The following is a 22,615-nucleotide window of genomic DNA, read 5'->3' as shown; positions in this document are numbered from 1 at the left end:
TTGATCTCCTTTTGTGCTCATACATGCATTTTGTCTTGATGATAGAATCATTTATTCATTTATTAATTCAGCAAACATTTAGTGTATTACTATTACTGCCAGGAATAATGTGTTTCTTCATCATTGATTGTGTTTATTCTCTATGTTATTATTTACTTTTTTCTTTGCAATTGGGTTTTACTGAGTTCTTCTATATGAATACATATTCTAAGGCCACATATATTAATTCCAGAGAACTAGACACCTTCAAAGTTTCTATTTATTGTTTTTGGTGGTTTGAAAATTTACACTAGACTCAACTCCAGAGTCATTCCTATGGGAGTGGAAAGGACCAAGGCTGTGAGTGGGTATAGATGTATACATTGAGAGAATTAACATTTATTGAATGCTTCTTATATCCATAACTCTTCTGAGTGCTTTAAATGTATTATCTCACTCAATCCTCATCAATAACGATGATTTTGTTACTGTTGTCCTCCCCATTTTATAAGACTGAGACTCAGAAATTATCATAACTTGTTCAAGGTCACACAGCTAATAAGTGGTACAGTGAGGTTTCAAACCCAGTTTTCCAGCTCAAGAATCCCTAGTGTGGTTTATTTATTTTTTGTTTTGTTTGTTTTTTTTAATTTAATAAATCTTTTTTGTTCAGATTATTACAATTGTTCCTCTTTTTTCCACCCATAGCTCCCCTCCACCCGGTTCCCACCCAACCCTCTGCCCCCACTGTCCTCATCCATAGGTGTACGATTTTTGTCCAGTCTCTTCCCACACACCCCACACCCCTTTCCCCCCGAGAATTGTAGTCCACTCCCTTTCTATGCCCCTGATTCTATTATATTCACCAGTTTATTCTGTTCATCAGGTTTTTAATTCACTTGATTTTTAGATTCACTTGTTGATAGATATGTATTTGTTGTTCATAATTTTTATCTTTTCTTCCTCTTCTTAAAGAATACCCTTCAGCATTTCATATAATACTGGTTTGGCAGTGATGAACTCCTTTAGCTTTTTCTTATCTGTGAAGCTCTTTATCTGACCTTCAATTCTGAATGATAGCTTTGCTGGGTAGAGTAATCTTGGTTGTAGGTTCTTGCTATTCATCACTTTGAATATTTCTTGCCACTCCCGTATGGCCTGCATAGTTTCTGTTGAGAAATCAGCTGACAGTCGTATGAGTGCTCCCTTGTAGGTAACTAACTGTTTTTCTCTTGCTGCTTTTAAGATTCTCTCTTTGTCTTTTGCTCTTGGCATTTTAATTATGATGTGTCTTGGTGTGGTCCTCTTTGGATTCCTTTTGTTTGGGGTTCTGTGTGCTTCCTGGACTTGTAAATCTATTTCTTTCACCAGGTGGGGGAAGTTTTCTGTCATTATTTCTTCAAATAGGTTTTCAGTGTCTTGCTCTCTCTCTTCTTCTGGCATCCCCATAATTCGGATGTTGGTATGCTTGAAGTTGACCCAGAGGCTCCTTACACTATCTTCATATTTTTGGATTTTTTTTTTCTTTTTGCTTTCCGGTTGAGTGTTTTTTGCTTCTTTGTATTTCAAATCTTTGACTTGATTCTTGTGATCCTCTAGTCTGCTGTTAGATCTCTGTATAATATTTTTTATTTCAATCAGTGTATGCTTAATTTCTAGTTGGTCCTTTTTCATATCCTTGAGGTTCTCACTAAATTTATCGGCCTTTTCTAGAAAATTCTTGAAAAACTTTATAACCGTTGTTTTGAACTCTATATCCAGTCATTTGCTTTCTTCCATTTCTTTCATTTGTGACCTGTTTCTTTGTCTCTGCATTTTGGCTGCTCCCCTGAGTTGATAGTGGCTTTGTGTGCTAAGTGTCCTATAGGGCCCAGTGGCTCAGCCTCCCCAGTTACCTGAGGTGGACACTCTTGGTGCACCCCTTTGTGGGCTGTGTGCACAGTCTTGTTGTAGTTAAGCCTTGATTGTTGTTGGTATCACTGGGAGGAATTGACCTCCAGGCCAACTGGCTGTGAGGATCAGCTGTGTCTATGCTGGAGACACCCTTATGATACAAGTCTTGCAAAAGCCTCTGTGCTCAGCTTGGATGAGGTGGAGTCTCAGGGCGGAGCTGACAGCATTGGTTTCCTGTCAGCCCTGCCCTAATAGGCCCATGTCTCAGTATCCCATGGTAATTGCTGCAAGCACCTCAGAGAGAAAGCTGCCCTCGAGTTCCTCCCACTGCCAGACAGTTGAGTTTCTCCCTAAATGAGTCTGGGTCCCCAGAGTCTCACCTGGAACTGGAGTTCAGAGCAGTCAGGAGCTTTTGTCTCCCTCCTGTTTGAAAAAGCCAGCCGAGTACTCAGTTGCCTGCCCTCTCCACGCGCACGCCTCTGTACCTCTGCCTTTTGCAGTTCCTCTGACTCTCAGTGTGCTTTTCTCTTTCCTGACAGTCCAGTTTCACCTCGTATGAGTCTGGGTCTCCAGAGTCTCGCCCGGAACTGGAGTTCAGAGCCGTCAGGAGCTTTTGTCTCCCTCCTGCTTGAGAAAGCCAGCCGTGCACTCAGTTGCCAGTTCTGTCCACGCGTGTGTCTCAGTACCTCTGCCTTCTGCAGCTCCTTTGAGTCTCAGTGTGCTTTTCTCCTTCCTTCTAGTTGTAGAATTTCCACTCAGCCAGCCTTCCTGTGGTTCTGGATGATGTCTGTTTTGTCTTTTAGTTGTAGTTTTGAAATTGTTGTGCGAGGCAGCAGTTTAGGTGTTTACCTATGCCGCCATCTTGGTTTCTCCCCCTAGTGTGGTTTTAACCACACTCTTGTTAACATGGTAATAAGAATACTTTGGCCCTAGCCAGTTTGGCTCACTGGATAGAGCATTGGCCTATGGACTGAAGGGTCCCAGGCTCTATTCCTGGTCAAGGGCACATGCTCAGGTTGCAGGCTTATCCCCACTAGGGGGCATGCAGGATGCAGCCAATCAATGATTCCCTCTCATCATTGATGTTTCTATCTTTCTCTCCCCCTTCCTTACTCTCTGAAATTAATACAAATATATTTTTTAAAGAAGAAAAGAATACTTTGTTTCCTTCAGATCTACTCATCCCACTGATGTCTTTTCCTAGCTACCTCACAGTCCAAATTTTACTTATTTTTCCCCAAACCTATTTTTCTCCTATATATTGTGCCTGAGTGAATGTACCACTATATAGTCACTCAAGTCAGCAACTTTGGAATCATCAGATATTCATCTCTCTTATGCACCCCTCCCTGTCCAGTCAGTCACAGAAAATTATAGCTTCTTAACATTACCAGTGTCTATTTCAACCTCTCCATTGCAATTGTATTGGTTCAGGCTCTACCTTTTCCCACCTGGATTACTGCAACAGCCCCCAACATACCTCCTATCTTCAGTTTTGCCTACCTTTAAATCTATATTCTGCACTGATATAAGAATGATGGTTCTTAGACACAAATCTGATTATACGACTCCCATTTATTATTTTCTAATGGTTCTTTCTAACTTTTAGGATAAAGCTTGAAGTGTTTGGCTTAACCCAGATTGAAGTGAGTTTCTGCCTACCTTTAGAGCCTCATCTCATGAACTCTTCCACTGACACCTCTGCAGTTAGGAACAATAATGCTCTTATTTTTATTTTTAAAATATATTTTTATTGGTTTCGGAGAGGAAGAGAGAGATAGAAACATCAATTGATTATTGATTGGCTGCCTCCTTCACGCCCCCTACTGGGGATCAAGCCTGCAACCCAAGCATGTTCCCTGACCTGGAATCTAACCGTGACCTACTGGTTCATAGGTTGATGTTCAACCATGGAGCCACACCGGCCAGGCAATACTCTTTTCTTTTTTTTTGCACAGTTTCACATCTGTTTTGTATCCTGGTCTCTCTGCTGGGATTGCCCTTTCTTCTTCCCTTTTTTACTTAGGCTTTCAGAATTTAGTTCAAGGGTTAGATGATTTTTCATACCCAAGTTTAGATGCCTCTGTAGAGCTCTTAAGTTTTTTCTCTGTGTATTCTTATCTTTGTTACTTTGTCCTGTTAACTCCATCCACCTTTTTCTCCCTGGCTCCTAGCTTTGCTTCCTCAATTCAGGGAGCCCCATGGGCCCCACCTTGGTTCCCCCACTTTGGCCCGTGGCCTGGAAATTCTCTTTCCTGCAACAGTCTGAGTTAATTGTGTGGCTTTTCTTATTTGTTACCAATGTCTAAGGGATAGATGTCTTTTTTTGGCCTAATATTTAATGTCTTGCAAAGTATAATTTTATATATTTTGTCTGTTCCTTTATTGTTTTCAGTGAGGGTATAAATCTGTTCGCTGTTAATTCTATTCTGGCCAAATAAATGCAAAATCTAATTTTTACATTTTATGTAATTTGTCAGTATTTAGTTTTGATTGTTTTTCCCATATGCCTTCTCCATTCCAACATTTAAAAATTTTTCCCATATTTATGTGATTTTATCTTTAGTTATATATAAATCTTTCAGTCCATTAATTTTGGTATTTGATAGGATGTTAGAAATCTAGTTTTTTCCTTTCTCCCTCCCTTCTTCTCTTCTTTTTCTCACTCCCTTTTCTCCTTCCCCCTTTTCTTTTTTCTTTCTATATTTTGTCATTGGTTAACCAGTTGTCTTATCACTATTTGTTACATAATCTATCATTTCCACAATGCTTTTAAATTTCATTTTTTATCATAAGTTGTTCTAATTGTGGTCCTCTATGCCTGTTCCACTGAAAAATCTATAGATGCTAAAACTAGTACTAATGTATTTCTGTAACTTAATAGACTATATGTAATTTCCTAGTAGATAAGTCCCTTTATTATATAACTTTTCTTGGTCATCCATTCTTCCAAACTGTGTAACTCTTTTATCAAATTTCCAAAACAAGCCCAAAAATACTTCTTGCATTTTAAAAAATTATTATTGTAGCTCATTTCAGCTACCAGTTTGAAGGAAAGGTTATACCTATAATATTTAATCTTTCTGTCCAAGAACTTTCCAGTCACTCAAGTTCCTTACTAGACAATTGTAGTTTTTCCATGTGGGCCTTGTGCATGTCTAGTTAAATTTTTTCCCTAGGTATCTTCTACTTTTCATTTCCTTTACAAATGAGGTGTTTTCTAATATATATTATAACTTGTTATAATTAACATATAGGAAAGCTCTTAACTTTTATATATTTTTCTATAACTTCTGTTAATAATAGACTTTTTGTTTTTGTTTTTTTTCCCCCTTAGGCAATACATTTTCTATAAACTTTTGAAATTTGTTTCTAATTTTTAAATGTTCTTTTTTTACTGTACTCTACAGAAGTTTCATAACAGTGTTGAATAATACTAGTAGGCATTTGTTTGTGTATTTTTTCTAAAGGAACTCCTTGTTCAAATCTGCTATCTAGCAATTGCATAAAGTTTACCTTATTCCACAAATAAACTAGGTAAAAAGAATGTCTACCATTGCCCTATGTATCAGAATGAAATGTTATAGGCTCATAATCAGTAATTCAATAAGCAAAAAAAATTACTTGGTTTTCTTTTTGTAGTTTTGGGTAATAATTTTGATATCATAAATATTATATGTTCTTTTTATGTCTCTAGATAATTATATTTCTTTTGGCCTCTGAAAAGTCCTTAGAGTTGTCCTGTGCTTAGGGTGACATTAAATAGGACCATTTTGATGTTTATTTTAAAGGTTTATAATTGATTGGGGAAGTAAATGTGTTTTTGTCAACTTTAAGTTTTATATTATTAGTTCAAAGCATTGGCATGAGTAAATTCTTCAGATTTCTGGTAGAAAAGAAAAAGACAATTTTATAAAATCATGTTCATTACTTCTCAGCCTTTTGACTAAGATCTTGTGTATAATATCATATTCATAATGTATACCTCAGGGTAATTCTAAGTATTTTAACATATTAAGGCATCTTTAATTTTTTAGTCTCTCAGCAGATGAAGTTAATTCACCATTATCACCACTCACATGGCAGGTAAGAGGAAATTAAATTATTATAATATCTATTATTTTGTTCTCATTTATTTAGTTAAAAGCAATTATCTTATTACAGCCCTTAGAAAATCAGAAGGATCAAACAGATGAACAACAGTGGCCAGAATCTCAACCTATAATCTGGCAGAGTGAAGAAAGGAGGCGGAGCAAACAGATTAGAAAAGAATATTTCAAGGTACTTTATTAAAGTTGTAAAATTTACTTTATAATTAGTTTTAATTTTATCAGTTTTGTTTTATGCTAATAAGGTAGAATATATCTCTAGTTACAATATAGTAAATGTGTTATTTTATCTTAATTTCCTACATGTACGTGATACAGATAACATAGTCCAGTTATATCCATAATATTTTAGTAATTCAAAATAATTAAGAATGAGTAGATCAATCTGAATTGTGATTTGCCACATTCTTTACAAGAAAGATGTAATGTTTGCTACACTGCTGGTTGTAGCAATATGTAGTAATGTTTTAAAAGAATTGCCCCAAGAAGGTCAGTTATTGGATTTGTTTCAATAAATAGTAGACATGTATTTGCAATTAGCATTTAATTGTTTCTATGTAAATACATGCTATTTATGTGGTTCTAAAAAATGATTAGCAGTATTTCCCCTGCCATTTTCTTTTCTTCTTATTACATTAGTAGATTTCTTAAGGTGGTCCTTTAACTAAATTAAAAGCTCAGACCATCTTGATTATCCCAAATTTTTAGTTAGCATAATGTTAATGATAGACATTTGTAAAAATTGTCATATTATCTATTTTTGGTTTAGGTTTGCTAATTTGCAGATGCCAGTCAATGGAATTGTTATAATCTTTAGTTTAAGTTAGAATCCATTATTGAAATTTCTGACTCAAATGAACAGTTCAAACAAGCTTCTCATCCATGAATAACAAATTATGTTGTCTTTGTTTACCTTTTCTGTTTCCCAAAGCCTAATTTTTATTTAATAATAATAATAATTGCTCAGCCTGCCGAAACCGGTTTGGCTCAGTGGATAGAGCATCGGCCTGCGGACTGAAGGGTCCCGGGTTCGATTCCGGTCAAGGGCACGTACCTTGGTTGCGGGCACATCTCCAGTGGGGGGTGTGCAGGAGGCAGCTGATCGATGCTTCTCTCTCATCGATGTTTCTAGCTCTCTATCCCTCTCCCTTCCTCTCTGTAAAATATCAATAAAAAATATATTTTAAAAAAAAAATAATTGCCCAGCCAGTGTGGCTCAGTTGTTGATCATTGACCTATAGACCAGGAGGTCAAGGTTCAATTTCCGGTCAGGGCACATGTCGGGTTGTGGACTCAATCCCTAGTAAGGGGTGTACAGAAGGCAGCCGATCAATGATTTGCTCATCATTGATGTTTCTATCTTTCTCTGACTCTCCCTATCTGAAATCAATAAAAATATATTTAAAAAAATAATAATTTTATCAGAATACATAGTTCTAAGCTAAATTATAGGTCACTTGAAGTTTGTCTCACTAATAAGTAGGAATATATTTCACGTTTTTCTCTATTTGCTACCAGTAGGTCTTTATGCACATTGATTTGTTTCTTTATATGGGATTATAACATATATTTGGAAGTAGTATCATATGACCAAAACAAAAATGTTATATGTCTTAGAAAGTCTGTGATAAATTTCATCCTTCAGCAAATTGCTGAATATTTTTAATGAGCTTCATGTTACCTGGTCAATACGAGAGATAATGAAGAAATAATACGTAGGGAAGAGGGAAAGACATTCTAAGCAGAACCCTGGTCAGTAATGGTGAAATCTATTTATCCCAACCTTTTACAGATCTGTAGTTATATTTATATATTGGCATTTATTTTAAAGTCCTCTCTTTTAGTTTATGGAACTTTGAACAGAAGCATTCAATAAAATGTAATAGATAAGACTTAATGAATGACTGATGATGTGGGGAAAATTTTAGTATTTCTAACTAATAAAAGAGAATTTTAGTGTATTTATTTAATCTACTGGTATAATAAAAGCATACAAAGTCTATTTATCAAAACACTTAAGTGCCAGAACTAAGTATTTTAAAAATATTGACTTATGTAATCTTCATAACAACCCTATTAAATAAGACAATTATCAGTTTTATTTTACAGATGGGGAAATTAAGACACAGAGAGGCGATGTTCCAGTCACTTAGCTAATAAGCATCTAAGTCATGATTTGAACCCATAGTGTATGCTATGCTGCCTGTTTACTTATGTAGAGAGCCTAATAGCAAATGAATAAACACTTTCAAATCAATGCATTTTATTGTTTTAAAAATATTTTACAGGTGAACTTCTCAATGAAGTCTTAATAGACTTTATTCACCTCACTAACTATAGATAAGAGGTGACCTTTTAAACAATAATTTGATTAATAGCATCATTTGTTGATAAGTATTTTATTTTTTATGGCTTAAACATACCTCCTATAATATTGCTATTTTATAAATTGCTAATAGATCAAATGAAATAATCTTTGAAGTGTCCATTACATAATCATTATTCAACAAATGCTAATTTTTTCCATACTTAATGATGGATAGATACAAAGATAAGCTTCAGTCACTGGGAAATATTTTGAGGAGATCTGTAGTTCTGCTCAGTAGTCAGAAGATGTCAGTGTTAGGACACTTGAACAAAATTGAACCATTATTTCCTAAAATGAAAAAATAATTATAAAGTTGAAATACTACTCTCTAAGTTAAGTATAAACCATTACTCAGAATGTCCAGTATTTTCATGATTAAAATATCATTGAAGTATTAAACTGTAATAATCTAATAAAAAATATCGATTTCTATGAAGTGTCTTTCTTACAAAAATAAAAGTTCTCTTAATTACCTATTTTCTGATAATTCAAAGGGTTATTCATAAGATAAATTACTGAAATAAATCTGGATTTATAGTTCATTAAATATTAAAATATGCTACTCTAGAGATTTATATCTAATTATCACTTAGGCATGGTTTCTTTTGCTTTGCTGTGTTATGAAACATAGAGAGATTTGTGCAGTTTTTGCTTAACACATATAAATGACTGAGCCATGGGATTTATTTGTATTACATGGTAAATTATTTATGGTGCTGTTACTCAGTATATTTATTAAAAGTGTGTGTGTGTGTGTGTGTGTGTGTGTGTGTGTGTGTGTGTCGCTCAATTATCACTTCTAGTTGCCAAGAGTAATTTTGAGTAGTATGTTTTTTAGAGAAGCCCCTGAAACGAAGTAAAAAATGTTTCAACATATTGGCCAGATTATGTGAGCAAGAAGTTAAATTTGGTCAGATTATATGAGTAAGTAAATCACTGTAGGAGTGTCATATTAACTCTTTCAGACTCCCTGGCCACTGTCATGTACTACTCTAGTAAATACAATTTAATGTCCATGTTGCCAAAATAAAATCACTGCATTTCTCAAAGTAAAGCTAATCTAAGAAAGACATTACTTTATTTTAAAATCTTTTACAGAAATGTATTCATATTGTTTTAATAAGATACACAATAAAATATGAAAATCTAACCTCTTATTTATAAATTATTTTTCATGTAAATGAGTAGCTTTAATTTCTTATAAAAATCATAGTACATGAATTTTCTGAATGTATTTGACAATTGACTTTTAAAGCAAAAAAGTTAAAGAACATTAGACTAACTATACTTAGTTACTTTTAAGCATATTTGATTTATTGAAATGCCATATATATTTGCCTTCAAATGTATCTCATTACTATTGTTGTAACCGGACAACCAAGAGGTCCGGGCTGCCTGTCACCACTTGAGCCAATTAAGCAGAGGCAGGGATGAATCATATATAAGCGTTTATTCCAATAATGCCAGCAGTATGGGAGAGCAGTAGGTTACCCACAAAATCTGCTCTGACCCCCCTTTGCCAGTTAGCTGGTTATGTACACACGAGGGAGAAAATAGCTACGCACAGCTCCGAGCTACAAGTGTAACGTGGAAAGGGGAGGGTAGAGTCTGCAGTCCGGCTTTCAGGAGCTCAGAGTCCAATAACAAGGTGGCAAATCTTCTATGATGTTACAAACAGTTCAGCCCTTTCCTGGGACCAGAGAATGTTCAGCGTTCTTGAGAAAAACTCCTGGAGGGGGTCAGGGCCCAGGTGCAGCAACCAAATCAAAGTGTGTCCTGTCCTTGGTCTGTGCTCAAAAATGTATTTCTTTTTGGAGTAATGGCCCCATTGAGGCATCTTATCTTTTTATTGCCTTGTTTCGTCCTCCATTTTCCCAGGGTCTGTAAGAAAACTTCTTATCTATAGTTAGTGAGGTGAATAATTATTAGACAACTGTGGCTCTATTCTCATTACATGTCCTTCCCCACTCTCATTTCCCCCCTATTAGTGTTATCATCTCATATCTATGAGATTAGTTTTATGTGGAAAATGTCTTGTTGTTGAACTATATCAGTCCTGGCCTATTAAATTTTCCCCTTATGGATTTTGGCTCTGAATTTTTTCAGGGAAAAGGGGTGTTGGGTCTCTTTACTACTTCCTGCTGATGGGGGGTGGAGTCCTGAAGTCTTCCCAGTCTGACAAGTAAAGAAGGGGCCAAAAAGGGGAAAGCGATTTTAAGTGAAGCCGATAGACCATTCATGTTTCATTGACTTAATTATGAGTCCAAACCATTGAGTTTTATTTTTAGGACACAGTGATGCAGATGGCTTCTACAGTGAGGCTCATACTGTTTGAGTAATCAGTTAGTTAAGCAGGGACATAAGCATACATTCTATGAAACAGAAGAACACAAAACATAAGGGTTAATGGATACAGTAAATCATAAATCAGTTGTGATTTCCAGATGTAAGGCTTCTGCCAGAATGAAATCACACAGTGACAATCTGATAGATTGCAGTTAGAACATCTCTGGTAATGTCATCAGGTGCTGAGGTCTGTATGGCATACACAGGCACAACCTTAAAACAAAACTTTGAAGACCATTAACTGCATTGGAGTTCATTACCTACAATTGGGTATTATGATTTCCACTGAAACACAATTTTTCTCCCTCAGATTACCCTCATTTCCATCAAAGAGCCAAATCAAGACTAATTTATTTACTGTATTACGTTGAGTTCCAGTTTGGCCTGATTGTTTGCATAAACACAACAGGAATGGCAATTCATTATATAGGCTTTTAAAATCTGCTTTGCTGGATCTCACAAGTAAGTTAACTTTCAGGGCAAAGAAGCCAAGCCACACAGTTACCATCAGGCTTTGCCTGCAATACCGATAGGGTTGGGTGAATTCCTCAAGTTTTTTAGGTCCCCACAGGTGTCTTGAGGTTCCTTCTTGCTATCTCTCAGGAAAGTAATCTTTGTTTCTTACCTGGAAAGATTGCCATGAACCATGTGACCAAGCAAGGTACCAGGCTATTTATCTAAGGGGCTTATCGGCTTCAAAGTCAGTCTTCATTCCTTAGAGCAGTGGTTCTCAACCTTTCTAATGCCGTGACCCTTTAATACAGTTCATCATGTTGTGGTGACCCCCAATATCTGTGTTTTCCGATGGTCTTAGGCTCTACAGCAGCGGTTCCACTAGCAGGGTCGCCAAAGACCATCGGAAAACACAGATATTTACATTACGATTCATAAAATTAGCAACATTACAGTTATGAAGTAGTAACGAAAATAATTTTATGGTTGGGGGGTCACCACAACATGAGGAACTGTATTAAAGGGTCTCGGCATTAGAAAGGTTGAGAACCACTGCCTTAGAGCTTTCTGGTGACATCCAGAGTCCTAGGATGTCTCTCTCAGACATGACAGTCCAGCAAAGTGTTGGCTAATAAAACCACAATTGGAAACTGCCTTATGTTCTGTTATGAAGAAAACAGATTCTTATTGGGTTTATGCCAACAAACATATTGCCATGAGAACAATAATACTCATTAAGAGTTTCCAAATCAGGTAGGGAGAAAAATATAAATGCCTCAATATTGCTTATGAAAGTATAATTTATTAAAGTACTTTAAGAAAAGTAAAAAGTTTCCTTATGTCTGGAAAATAAGAAGGTTAAAAATCAATAATACTTTCAAAAATTATAAAGACTATAATTATTTTTAATTCATTCAGTCCTATAGTGAAATTCCTTTTTTCCTGATTTTTCTTGCCAGTATTTATATAAATCCAGATACTCTATAGAGTTTTAATAATTGTCATCCAGTTCGAGGGGCTGATCTGAAAGTTTATTCTCCAAGATATGTAGCTTAAAATAAATCGGATTCCTTTCCATGGATCTTTCAGAAGATGTAACATTTTTGTAAATGTATCAGAGTAAAACAATGATTGTTTGTAAATGACAAAAAAAATTTAAATGACACAGTTATAGATTTAATTACAATGCAATTCACATGGTATCCTTCCCTTTTAACATACTGGAAAAGAACTAAAATACTCTATTAGTTTACTTTAGATGTATTTATCTAATTAGATTTATTATTTAGTATACCTATAATTTCCTTTTAAGATTTCTTTTCACAACCCTTTTATGATTTTCACAAACCTTTGTACCCATTTAGAAATAACCAGTTTTAGAATAACCTACTTTCTTTTTTCCTTTAAAATGCATCTCCATACCTCATTCCTTCTATTATCAAAACTGTATAACTTCTTTCCAGTTATTTAGAATTCTTAACTTTTAGAAACAATTTTACATGACAAGTAAGTAATTAACATTTCTCAAATTAGCAATACATTCACATTTTAAGAGATATACTTCAAATAAAAATGTAAGATATATTCATTAATACATTTAAATCCATTCTCCAACTTCTCTGCAATAAGAAGCCCAAAGTAGGCAAACTCAGATCAATTAATATTTCAGGATCCTGTTATTTCAAAATATCTAGATATTTAATAATTTTTTAATATTTAACTCAGCAAGACTCTAAAGTTTTAAGCTATCTAAGTTACTAAAGACTTTGGAAAGCTATGTTTAGATAAATATAACACTTTATTAAAACCATTTTAGTTATATCTATTCATTATGTCTTAACAACTCTGAGATTTTAAAGCCAATTATTACCCAAGGCATTTTCTTGGCAAATTTTGTAACAAGGATAACATGACTTTGAAAACTTCTAGGAGGCTGGAGAAAAGGTGAGTGCGGGGGGGGGGGGGTGGTGTTTAAAAGATTTATTTCCCATATATTTATATTTTTTCCTGAGTAGAATCCTTATGATGTAACAACATGATATCTTGCATATAAGAAGAGATCTTATCACCCTTTAAAACAGAAGCAAAAACAACCTCTAAAGTAAATAAATGAGTACTCTCAAAAGAAGGGACTGGGACACTAGCCTTAGAATCTTATCTCATACCAACCTGCATAGCAAATGACCTTCACAAGGTCTGAGTGGCACAAAGCCCAAACAGCAGAGACAGGATTCCCAATGTTCATAAAACAGTGAAGTGTAAACCAAGTCCCCAAAAGATAAGAAAGAAAATAACATCTGTAACCAAAGTTATATTACAGAAAGACAAGAACTCTTACTAGCAGCTGATGCCTTGAAAGGGGAGAGCAGGGAGTGTCCCCGAGATAAAGAACTCTTGGCAGCTGCTGGGAAGTTCCTGCTATCCCTGCCATGGGTTCAGCTGCTGGAGCCCCCAGCCAAGTGGAATGTGCCCCATCTTTAAATTAAATTAGACAACAAAGAGACACAAAGCAACCACCAACAGAGACACTCTATGTTCAATATTTAAAGGTGCTCACAGCCACAGACAAGAGCTTCAGACCATACTCTGTCCAGCCACAGAAACCTCAGAATGCCCTGCGTTTAAAAAACAAAATGAAACACCAAAGCAGAGCAATGTCTTTCCTCCCAGAGTAGATCAGATAAAGGGCTCGGAGACCAGACAAGGACTGCTGGAGGTCTCTTGCCACCAGGACCTGATCAGGCTCACCCAGTAAATGCATGCCTTACGCACTATATGCTTCCTTACAAAGAAGCCCAGACAAGAAGCAGCAATACTTCTCGTGCCATATAAACACGCTTGATTCCTCCTCCTGTCATACAAAAACGCTTGATTCAACTTAGGTGGGAGGGCGGGGATTGCTGGAGCTGACAGTGGACTCCACAGGAAAATTCCTGACCGCTGCAAGTAAAGTCCCAATTTCAGCTCCAGGAACTCACCAGTCCCCGCAGCCAGCAGGATCTCCAGTACTCACCTCGGAAGAAATCCCACTGGGGGTCCCAACAGAGTCACCACATATATGTAACTGGACAACCTAGTGGTCTGGGCTACCTGTCACTACTTGAGCCAATTAAGCAGAGACAGGGTTGAATCATATATGAGCACTTATTCCAATAATGCCAGCAGTATGGGAGACCAGTCAGTCACCCTAGAAATTCTACTTTGACCCCCCCCCCTGCCCCCGTTGCCAGTTGGCTGGTTATATACACACATGATGGAGAAGATAGCTATGTGCAGGTGCAAGCTACAAGTGTAACATGGAAAGGGGAGGGTAAGAAAACTTATCTGTAGTTAGTGAGGTGAGTAATTATTAGACAACTGTGGTTCTATTCTCATTACATGTCTTTCCCCACTCTCATTGTGACAAAACATTATAGTGACTCATAAAATACATCTAATTTCATAAATACAGTACAATATTTTAATTTAAAGACTAACCCCCAAGATAAGTATTTACACACACACACACACACACACATATATACACACACATATATACACACACACTAGAGGCCCAGTGCACGGAATTCGTGCATGGGGGGTGTGTCCCTTAGCCCAGCCTGCACCGTCTCCAATCTGGGACATCCCTCTCACAATCCAGGACTGTTGGCTTCCAACTGCTTGCCTGCCTGCCTTCCTGATTACCCCTAACGGCTTCTGCCTGCCAGCCTGATCACCCCCTAACCACTCCCCTACCAGCCTGATTGTTGCCTAACTGCTCCCTTGCCAGCCTGATTGCCCCTAACTGCCCTCCCCTGCAGGCCTGGTCACCCCTAACTACCCTCCCCTGCAGGCCTGGTTGCCCTCAACTGCCCTCCGCTGCAGGCCTGGTCCCTCCCAAGTGCCCTTCCCTGCAGGCCTGGTCACCCCTAACTGCCCTCCCCTGCAGGCCTGGTCCCCCCCAACTTCCCTCCTCTGCCAGCCTGGTCACCCCTAACTGTCCTCCCCTGCAGGCCTGATCGCTCCCAACTGCCCTCCCTTGCAGGCCTGGTCCCTCCCAACTTCCCTCCCTTGCAGGCCTGGTCCCTCCCAACTGCCCTCCCCTGCTGGCCTCATCACCCACAACTGCCCTCCCTTGTAGGCCTGGCCCTCCCAACTGCCCTCCCCTGCTGGCCATCTTGTGGTGGCCATCTTGTGTCCACATGGGCGCAGGATCTTTGACCACATGGGGGCAGCCATCTTGTGTGTTGGAGTGACAGTCAATTTGCATATTACTCTTTTATTAGATAGGATATATATATATATATATATATATATATATATATATATATATACACACACACACACACACATATATATGTGGATGTGTATATATATGTATTTATGATCATAGTTACTTTTATAATGGAGTAAGGAAGCCAAGTGGGCTTGTGAAATAACCAGCTTTATTCTGAGTCAGAATTTGTGCACACTTACTGTCTTTCCTGTGAAATTAATGTAAGCTTCAAAGATGAACTGACCTTTCTGTTTCTGAGCAGGCTTTTATTGTGGTTTTTAAGTTTGGCTATAATAAAACTTTAGTTATTCAGACTAATATTAACCAAGAACAACTGAGTAGAATTAGTAAAAAATTGGCCTTATAGAATATTTTCAAAGCTATGTTTATATTAGGTTTTGGACCTTTAAATATGTACAGTAATAAAAACTTAGTAGCATCTTTCTAAGTTTTCATGTGCAACAGGCATTTTTAATTAGAATAGTAGTTAAGTAACAATAATACAAGTCTCATTATTTATTGACTGCATCATCCTCTGTTTCTTTCCATTATCAATTATCCGCTCATTTTTCTATGTCCCTTTTACCTCTTTACTTTCCATCTTATAAATAAGCTCAGATCTTTACCATTATCCCAGATTCCCTTTTCAGCTGTTGCCATATCTCTTCACATAAAGCTACTAAAGGCAAAATCCAGAGTAGCGTTTGACAGTGATGACCACATCTTTCTTTTTGAAACTCCTTTCTTGATTTGTACCTCACATTTTTCTTCCCTGATTTGTCTGTTTTCTTTTTTATGTTCTTATCTAACTTTTCTTCTGCTTTCTCTTTAAGGTCTCATTCTTTTTTTTATTACTCTGAAAACTCTCTGAAACTTTTATGACTCCAGATGTCTCATATTCAACTGGGTCTGAACTTCTTCTGGTCTACAAACCTGTATTTCTAATTGTCTTGGTGCCCTACACATATTTCACATTCAATATGTCTCACCTTCCTGGCCCTTCACCATGGAACTTGCTCCTCCTTTCTATTCTATTTTTTAAAAAATAAAAAAATATTTTTATTGACTTTCAGAGAGAGAGGAAGGGAGGATAAGGGAGAGGGAGAGGGAGAGGGAGAGGGAGAGGGAGAGGAGAGAGAGAGAGAGAGAGAGAGAGAGAGAGAGAGAGAGAGAGAGAGAGAGAGAGAGAGAAGAGAGAAGAGAGAAGAGAGAAGAGAGAGAAACCAAAACTTCAACTGGCTGCCTCCTTCATATCCACTATGGGATCAAGTCTGCAACCTGGACATGTGCACTGACAGGGAATCTAACCCACAACCTTTCAGTGCATGCAACTATGCCCAACTAACTGAGCCACACCAGCCAGGTATGCTCCTTTCTATTCTTTTTTTTTAAATGTATTTTTATTGATTATAGAGAGGAAGGTAGAGGGAGAGAGATAGAAACATCAATGATGAGAAGGAAACATCGATTGACTGCATCCTGCATGCCCCACACTGGGGATCAAGCCTGCAACCCAGGCATGTGCCCTGGCCGGGAATGAACCTTAACCTCCTGGTTCATAGGTCAACGCTCAACCACTGAGCCATGCCAGCGGGCTTTATTTATTTTTGTTAATGGTAGTGGTATCTGCTTTATTGTCTAAACTTTACACCTCAGTCCTTCTCGTCTTTCCCTCATTCCCTCACCTAATTGGGCACCAGGATGTTAACTGAACATCTTTTTTCCAATTCATCACCTCTTCTCCATCTCAGTTACCCTGGTTTTTGTTGAAATCCTCATTTTTTTGTGTGTCTGGGTAATTATAATAACTTCTTTAAAAAAATAGTTAGATGGAATAACTTCTTAATGACCCCCCTTTCTCTAGTTTCACAGCTTTTGAGAGTTTCCCGACTTAAATTTCTTTATTGGCTCCCCATTATTAATAACGTAAAGTTTGGGCAACTTAAAAATTTCATGGGCCATACTTACCTACTTCTCTAAGTTTTATTTCCTGTCACAACTCACTTCCCTCATTAGTCACATTACTTTGTTTTCTGCAGAGGCTGAACTTTTTTATTTCTTTGTGCTTTTCTTTTCTGGGAATCCCATTAGCCCTTTCATTTCTGATAAATTTCTACTAATTATTCAGGATTTAAAGATGGGAGCATATAGCATAGTGGTTAAGAACTGGGGCTTCTAGAATAGTATCTTTCTTTACAGAATTGTTGTAACTATTGGATGATGTAATGTAAAGTGCTTAGAGTAGCACTTGCCACAGAGTATACCAGTACACTTAATAAATATTAGCTTTATTCACTCAAATGTCCCTTTGTTTTGTTTTGTATTAATCATCTATTATTGGATGTTAATTCTCAATTAGAATATGAAAGTATTTAGCAAAGATCAGGGGTGCCTAGCAAAGAAAGCCATGGTCAGGAATGCAGACTCTGCCCTCCACACTGGACCTTCTTCTGTGATACTTGAGTAGATGCTCACTGTTGAGCTCCTTGTAAGAAAGGCAGTAGTGGAAAAGTACCTAAGCTGCCAGCACAATGGAAACCACAGTAATGCTCCTTTTCTTCACATTGACATACTTATAATACCAATTGATAGTAACCTCTTAGAAACACTGCAACAATGCCTTTAGGGGTAAAATCCTGCATCAGTTTCCAGCTTGGCAGCTCCCTTATATTGACATCCATAGCTTTCTTCTTTGCCAATATGACTGATGCCATCTTGAGTCCTGTTGTCTGCTAAACAAATGTCATTGTTTTGTTGGAGTAGAATAAAACCAAGAATAAGTGACATAAGTGGGGATCATACCTTGGGATAGCAAATGGATTTATTCACACATTGCAGACTCCATTCAGTGGCAGCCTGGAACAATGGATTGAAAGCATATTGTAGCTATGTCTGGGATCAGCTGGAAAGAACAAGTACCCTGATAGAAATCACAGGAGAGACAGTGGAGACAGAGGAGGTTTGTATTTGTAACCTCTAATATTTCTCAGCCCCCAATTAGTGGTTGAGCTACCAGGTGGGTTATTTATTTTTTGAAGAATTATGGAAGATAGCTTTTTTAAAATTTAGGCCCCAGGAGAAACCAAGATGGGGGCATAGGTAAGCACCTAAACTGCTGCCTCGCACAACAATTTCAAAACTACAACTAAAAGACAGAACGGACACCATCCAGAACCACAGGAAAGCTGGCTGAGTGAAAATTCTACAACTAGAAGGAAAGAGGAAAGCTCACAGAGAATTGGAGGTACGGCAAAGGGTCTTTGTGTGCGCAGAGAGGAAGGGCGGCTGAGAGCCTAGCTGACTTTCTCTGGAGGAAGGGGGAAGGAAGCCCCCGACCGCACTGAACCCCAGTTCTGACTGCACTGAACCCCAGTTCCAGGCGAGCCCCTGGGGACCCACGCTCTTACGGGGGGAGTCTGGACTCTCGGGCAGAGACTTGGGAGCCAGGGAAGGCGGAGGACTGAAAGCGCGCGCGCGTGCATGCCAGTGCGCACAAAGGCTGCGGAGGTTGTCACAGGCTTTCCCTAGTGGAAGGGAGTCAGAGGATCCTGATTGCACTGAGCCCCAGTTCTGACTGCAGTGAACCCCAGTTCCAGGCGAGCCCCTGGGGACCCACGCTCTTGTGGGGGGAATCTGGACTCTCGGGCGGAGACTCGGGAGCCGGGGAAGGTGGAGGACTGAAAGCGCGTGCGCGTGCATGCCAGTGCGCACAAAGGCTGCGGAGGTTGTCACAGGCTTTCCCTAGTGGAAGGGAGTCAGAGGCTCCTGACTGCACTGAGCCCCAGTTCTGACTGCACTGAACCCCAGTTCCAGGCGAGCCCCTGGGGACCCACGCTCTTGTGGGGGGAGTCTGGACTCTCAGGCGGAGACTCGAGCTGGGAAAGGCAGAGGTCTGAAGGCGCGTAATTGCGCGCAAGGGCAAGGCTGACGGGAAGCCAAGACTGAGACTCCACCCCATCCAAGCTGAGCACAGAGGCTATTGCAATTTGGCAAGTCTAATCCTATAAGGCTGTCTCCAGCACCGAACTTCTCCCAGCATAGACACAGCTGATCCTTACAGCCAACTGGCCTGGAGGTCAATTCTTCCCAGTGATACCAACAACAATAAAGACTTAATTACAACAAGGCTGTACACACAGTCCACAAAGGGGTGCACCAAGAGTGTCCACCTCAGGTTAACTGGGGGGGCAGACCCACTGGGCCATATTGGAAACCTAGCACACAAATCTACCTTACCAACTCAGGGAAGCAGTGAAAATGCGGCATCAAAGAATCAGATCACAAACAAAGAAATGGAGGAAAACAAACGACTGGATATAGAATTCAAACCACGTTTATAAGGCTTTTTAAGAATATCCTAGAAAAGGCCGATAAATATAACGAGACCCTCGAAGATATGAAAAAGGACCAACTAGAAATTAAACATACACTGACTGAAATAAAAAATATTATACAGAGACCCAAAAACAGTCAAGAGGAACACAAAAATCAAGTCAAAGAATTGAAATACAAAGAAGCAAAAAACACTCAACCGAAAAAGCAAAAAGCAAAAAAAAAAAAAATCCAAAAAGTTGAAGATAATGTAAGAAGACTCTGGGACAACTTCAAGCGTACCAACATCAGAATTATGGGGGTGCCAGAAGAAGAGAGAGAGCAAGACACTGAAAACCTATTGGAAGAAATAATGACCGAAAACTTCCCCCACCTGGTGAAAGAAATAGACTTACAAGTCCAGGAAGCCCACAGAACCCCAAACAAAAGAAATCCAAAGAGGACCACACCAAGACACATCATAATTAAAATGCCAAGAGCAAAAGACAAAGAGAGAATATTAAAAGCAGCAAGAGAAAAACAGTTAGTTACCTACAAGGGAGCACCCATACGACTGTCAGCTGACTTCTCAACAGAAACTATGCAGGCCAGACGGGAGTGGCAAGAAATTTTCAATGTGATGAATAGCAAGAACCTACAACCAAGATTACTCTACCCAGCAAAGCTATCATTCAGAATTGAAGGGCAGATAAAGAGCTTCACAGATAAGAAAAAGCTGAAGGAGTTCATCACCACCAAACCAGTATTATATGAAATGCTGAAAGGTATTCTTAAAGAAGAGGAAGAAGAAAAAAGTAAAGAGAAAAATTATGAACAACAAATACATATCTATCAACAAGTGAACCTAAAAATCAAGTGAATTAAAAACCTGAGGAACAGAATAATCTGGTGAATATAATAGAATCAGGGGCATAGAAAGGGAGTGGACTGATAATTCTCAGGGGGAAAGGGGTATGGGGGGTTCATGAAGAGACTGGACAAAAATCATACACCTATGGATGAGGACAGTGTGGGGGAGGTAAGGGCAGAAGGTGGGGTGGGAACCGGGTGGAGGGGAGCTATGGGGGGGAAAAGGAGAAACAATTATAATAATCTGAATAAAGATTTATTAAAAAAAAAAAAAAGAATTGTGGAAGATAAAGCTGCATAAGGAAATGGGGCCATTAAATACAACCTTGAATGCCAGGCAAAGTAATTTGGACATAATCCAGAAGTTAGTAGGGTTTTCCAACAGAAGAGTCATGAGTTACAAGTGGTGTTTGGAGAAGGTTAATCTGCACTGATTTGCAAGATTATTTGTGGTGGTGAATCTGAAGTAAGAACACACTAGTGGTTGTCATACTGTATATCCTTGATTCTAAGAAACACTTTTCACATAATAGCAATTTTTGTTATTGACCATATCACCTCTATGCCTAAGTTTAAAATGAAGATAATAGTATTTACCTCAGAGTTGTTATGAAAATTAAATGGGTTAATAAATGTGACACACATCAATCAGTGTCTGACATGTAAGGCATTTCAATTAGTGCCTGGTATATAGTAAGTGCTGGCATAGTGTTAGCTATTATCACTATTACTATTATTATATAGTCAATATATACATTTAATGTAGTGGTGGTGTGTTTTGTTTTGTTTTTACCTGAAATCAGTAGGTTTCTTAATAATGGATGATATTTTCAAATGATGAGATTACAGACTAAATATGAGATAATGGGGGCCTAGAATAGGGTGATAGTTGTGAGAATTCAGAAGTAAGTCTGAGATAAAAACAAGTGACATGATGACATATTGGATATAGTAGATTAAGAAAAAGGAGGATTTAAGGCAACCCTCAGGTTGAAAAACGGAACGAATGAAAAATGGATTGGTTTAGGGAGGAATTGTTACTTGATATATGTAAAATACTTAAAACAATGATTTGCACATAGAAAGTACTGTATGTGTTAGCTATTAGTAAGTAGTAGGACCACTTAAACTGGTTATGTAATTAAACTTAATATAACATAATTTAATAAAAATAGCAAAATATGAATAAACCTCTCATAATTTACTAGTAGAGAATTCCTGTGTTTAAGGAAAATTACAGCATGTGTTTTAAATATTTTTCAGTATAAATCATCAAGGAAGAGTTCAAGTGGCAATGAAAATGATGAGGTGAGAAAAGAGGGTAATATTACCAAGTTTTTGAAATATTTACTTTTCATATGTAGTTGGCTCAATCAGAGTAAAATGTAATCTGTCTTTCAGTGTCTTTGTTATTGATTTAATGCCTAGGTTTTCTCAAGCAATAAAAACTGAGCATCATCATATAAGTATTAATTTAATCATGTAATATCTGTATGTCCAATAATTTCTGTAATTTCAATAGTTCAATTTTAGAATTCTAACATTCGTCTTGAAATTGAAATTCAGGAATTCAAAATTTTTACATTTTACTAAATCAACCTAGTGGTCAGTTGAGATTTGTTTTGAAATTATTAATCTCTTTCCACAAATTTTGTGTTCTATTTTACATTTAAACTTAGATTTCTACAATTTGTGCATGACTATAAATTTTTTTACCTCACCATTTTAAGCTATGCAGCAGCCTAGAATTTTTCAGATGATAGTCTCATCGATACTTAAGCTTTGTGTAGTTTGTTTGGAGGTATTGGTAGTTAATTTTATGTTGGTTCTTGGCAGGGCTTCTGAAAACTCCTTTAATTTTATGAAATGGAATCACGCAGAAAACGTTTGCTGAACTCTGAACTCTAGTGATTCAGCTTGGCTGTTCTCCCTGTCTCTTTATATTTTTTATCCACTTTGTCCTGCCTGCCTCAATGTCTAATCAATTATCAAGACATACTTTTTTTTTTGATACTGAAATATTTTGAATAC

General features: G+C 37.7%; 1 protein-coding gene across 1 annotated transcript in view; it reads left to right on the top strand.

Annotated features, from left to right (window-relative positions):
- The window catches only part of LRCH2 (leucine rich repeats and calponin homology domain containing 2), a gene marked incomplete at its 5' end in the record, with an annotated part of 196,370 nt that overhangs the window by 147,416 nt on the left and 26,339 nt on the right, over window positions 1–22,615 (top strand). Inside the window, 3 exons of the mRNA XM_080653128.1 lie at window positions 5,910–5,958; window positions 6,037–6,153; window positions 21,848–21,892. Coding sequence (XP_080509254.1) covers window positions 5,910–5,958; window positions 6,037–6,153; window positions 21,848–21,892 — 211 coding nt within the window. The remainder of the gene's footprint in view (window positions 1–5,909; window positions 5,959–6,036; window positions 6,154–21,847; window positions 21,893–22,615) is intronic.

Source organism: Plecotus auritus (assembly GCF_963455305.1).
Source record: "Plecotus auritus genome assembly, chromosome: X".
NCBI classification, from domain to species: Eukaryota; Metazoa; Chordata; class Mammalia; order Chiroptera; family Vespertilionidae; genus Plecotus; species Plecotus auritus.
This window is presented reverse-complemented; position numbering and strand designations above follow the sequence as displayed.